The sequence below is a fragment of the Helianthus annuus genome, chromosome 5 (genome assembly GCF_002127325.2).
Source record: "Helianthus annuus cultivar XRQ/B chromosome 5, HanXRQr2.0-SUNRISE, whole genome shotgun sequence".
Classification (NCBI taxonomy): Eukaryota; Viridiplantae; Streptophyta; class Magnoliopsida; order Asterales; family Asteraceae; genus Helianthus; species Helianthus annuus.
Window position 1 is genome coordinate 119,884,573 of NC_035437.2, and position 3,654 is coordinate 119,888,226.

The following is a 3,654-nucleotide window of genomic DNA, read 5'->3' on the forward strand; positions in this document are numbered from 1 at the left end:
AATTTATACTAAAACCCGACTCTCTAATTACTAAGAATATTTCACCCGACTCTCTATTTAGTAAGAATATTTGGAATATATAGTCGTTTTTTACCGTGCGAAGAAGGGGAGGTAATTTATTCCCTTTGTATCTTTTTGTTTATCTTTATTTTATACAATTTGAATTTGTATTATTTTATATTTTAATCATTGAACTATTTACGAAAGTTTACAAAGTAGCTGTAAGTAATATATAACTTCCAAAAAGCATTGCATTCAAGTGATTTGAATAAACCTAATATAAAATGCAGAAAGTAAAAGGGTAAAATTGTGTATATATATTTAAAACGTTTTTATTAAAGCTAAAATAAAATAATAAAAAAACTTTATTTAAAGAAACCAAATCATAGTAATATTTTGATTTGTTTTGATTTAGGGTTTTCTTGAGTACAGGTTGAATATATATACCCTGCATATCTTTCTTCTTCGTTTTCTTCTTATTCCTTGTTTATACGTACTCATAGAAGTCCAACAATGGCTCCTTTTTTCCGCCATCCCATCTTCAACAACCCTCGTCTCAAACAGCGTTACCCAAAGCCCGCTTTTAAACCCTCTCGGCCACAACATCGTCGTCTCGACCAGTCCATGATGATCCGCAACCAAACCCATGTCTCAGCTGCACTCGCAACACACCTTCTGTCCAACAAACAAGACTTCAACGTTGTTTTCTCGCCCCTTTCGATCCAGGTCGCCCTGAGCGTACTATCTGCCGGTTGCAAAGGTGAAACACTTGACCAACTCCTGGCTTTCCTTAAGGTGGATACCACGGATGACCTCAACTCTCTCTATTCGGACCTTGTGTCCTCGGTATTAGCCGACGGTAGTCCTAGTGGCGGACCTAAATTGTCTTCTGTAAACGCCATTTGGGTTGGTGAAAACTTTTCTCTCAAACCATGTTTCAAGCAGGTTGTGGACACCGTTTATAGAGCCGCTTGCAAACAAGTCGATTTCCAAAAGGTTAGTTTCTAATGTTTTTCAAGCCAACTCTTTCTTAACTCAATATATTAGTAGAGTTTTTTTTTTTTTTTTTTTTTTTTTTTTTTTTCTTTACGTATTGTTTGATATCAATCTTGGTTATTTTGTTCACAAACGAGGCTTAGATTGTTACTAAAGTTATTAAACTTGTTTTTTATATTATTCTAATATATTATTGAGTACTCTATACTCTACTATTTTTTTGTTTAGTGATATTATTTACTCTATACTCTTTTTTTTTTTTTTTTGTTTAATGAAGGCAGAAGAGGTAGCCGATGAAGTGAATTCATGGGCCAAAGAGCAAACACATGACCTTATCAAGGAAGTCATTACTGATAAACAAGTTACTGATGACACAATGCTCATCCTTACAAATGCTATCTACTTCAAGGGAACATGGCGTCAGCAGTTTGAAACCTCATTGACTGAAGAAGGTGACTTTCACCTCCTCAATGGCAATAAAGTTAAAGTTCCCTTTATGACCAACTACGAAAATCAATTCGTACATGAATATGATGATTTCAAAGTATTGGGTCTTCCTTATTCGCAAGGTCCAGATAAGCGTAAGTTCACAATGTACTTTTACCTCAGTGATGCGAAAGATGGGCTTCCGTCTTTAATAAAGAAGATCGGTTCCATACCCAATTTTTTTGACCATCACATTCCACGAGAAAAGGTAAGAGTCGGGGAGTTTTTTATACCAAAATTTAAGATAGAATTCGGGTTTGAAGCTTCTGATATGTTGAAGAAATTAGGCCTTAAACTCCCTTTCGAGTTTGGATCTCGAATCACCGAAATAGTGGACTCACCAAACCTTTATGTTTCGAGCGTCATCCATAAATCTGTTGTGGAGGTAAATGAAGAAGGTACAGAAGCTGCAGCAGTCACTGTAGTTACATTAGGTACTGGATGTCCACGCAGGAAAATTATGATTAAAGATTGGGTTGATTTTGTGGCAGATCACCCGTTCTTGTTTGTGATTAGAGAAGATGTGACCGGAGTCGTGTTGTTTATGGGACAGGTGATTCACCCTAGTTAGAAGTATCTGAGTGTCCTTGTCTTTTGTTTATGGACGGTTACATTACTTTTTGTGTTTGCGAATTAACAACTTGATATTGGGGTTTTATATATCTACTGGACTTTGGACTAATACTTTACATCTTTGTTTATATAGTTCTATACAAGATCTTGATTTGTCAAGTTCACGACGCTCTTATATGCTAATTCATTCAAGATCTTGATTTGTTATGTTTTTGTCAAGTTCATTGCGCTCTTATATCCTAATTCTATTTGCTACAAATAAAATAGTTCTACTAAAGCATTTTTTTTTTAAATATGTGGTTGTTTAAAGCTTGGCCGTATCCATATGCTAGGTTGAGTGGGAATTAAAATGCCATTTTGAGATGAGATATATATAAATGTGCATGGAAGTGACTCAAGTCGAGGTAAGGCTATTGCTCTGCATTATAATCTATTCCAAATGTAATAGGTTTACCTCGAGTTAGAGCTTGTTCACACTTGGAAAAGTTGATTACTTATTATTGATGTAAAAAGGTAAAATTAGTTGTTCAAAAAAATTTAACTAGAAAAATATCTCATTTCTACCTGCAAAACATGTTTTTAATTGGTGGAATTCTTGAGCGTGTTGTACATTACAGTATCCGTTCAGTTCATTGTGATATTGGTACGGAACTAACACTCAGTATAGCAACCAAAAGTGAAAACCCAACAAACTAAAGCTGTGATATGTTCAAAAGGATATCGAGATGTGTTTTACATTAATTGAAAATTATAAAACCGAATATTGCTAAGGCTTTTTAATGGTATCGATGCAGTTAGGTTTGTCACCACACTGGTATATTACTGGCACTCTCTATAGCTTACGATATAACAAAAATTGTATTTAGAACATAACTCCATTTTCAATATTATATAGTCGGAATCAAAATGAAATTTGTATCGGAACTCACAAAATGAATGTTTGTATGGGTAAAGAACAAAGAAAATCAATGATAGTTGATCTATTAAATTTTAGTAGTACAAGACAACTTAGGAATACTTGATTGTTTTCTTGTATATATTCGAGACGGGGTTAAGTATTTAAGGAAGTTCGAGGTCATCTTTCAAAAATTTGGAGAAATTGCCATAACTCTTGGTATACTATCTGTACTCGTCGATATTTATAAAAAGATGTAAAAAAAACAGATGGAACTTTATACATGGAATGCTTGAATCGACTATGCATTACAGACTTGCCTTTCAAGGTTAGATCTTAAGAGATTCTAACACTGGATGGTCTATCACCAATGACGAGTGGGCTAGGGCTAAAAAGGTTTGCAAAGTACTTACGAGATATTTTTTGGATGCAACAAATTTGTTTTGGGATACATCAAATCCGACAACAATTTTGTCTCTTGTTAAAAAATTTAAAGTGAAAATGAGATAACTAATTGTTATATCTCAGATGATGTTTTCTAGAATAAGATGAGTGAGCTGATGTTCGAAAAGTTTGACAATATTGAGTAGAAATTGGGGTTCCTATGGCAACTATCTCAAATTAAGATGCGGAATCTTGTGAGGTTATAGCCGACCAATGAGCTTGGTATATGGTCGGGTTGAAGATGTGATAACTAATTAGTT

At 34.3% G+C, this 3,654-nt stretch overlaps 1 protein-coding gene across 1 annotated transcript; it reads left to right on the plus strand.

The window, feature by feature from the left end:
- Window positions 1–493: 493 nt before the first annotated feature.
- On the plus strand, window positions 494–2,150 carry LOC110943413 (serpin-ZX). The gene is made up of 2 exons (XM_022185163.2): window positions 494–996; window positions 1,274–2,150. Exons 1-2 carry the CDS (start codon window positions 514–516, stop codon window positions 2,051–2,053), a joined length of 1,263 nt encoding a protein of 420 aa, XP_022040855.1. The 5' UTR covers window positions 494–513; the 3' UTR covers window positions 2,054–2,150.
- The last annotated feature ends 1,504 nt before the right edge of the window (window positions 2,151–3,654 follow it).

Bases quoted from the DNA above. Each gene is read 5' to 3' on its own strand.
- LOC110943413 (XM_022185163.2), top strand. From the start codon at position 514: ATGGCTCCTTTTTTCCGCCATCCCATCTTCAACAACCCTCGTCTCAAA. The intron at 997-1,273 runs GTTAGTTTCTAA...TGTTTAATGAAG, and splicing joins AACAAGTCGATTTCCAAAAG to GCAGAAGAGGTAGCCGATGA.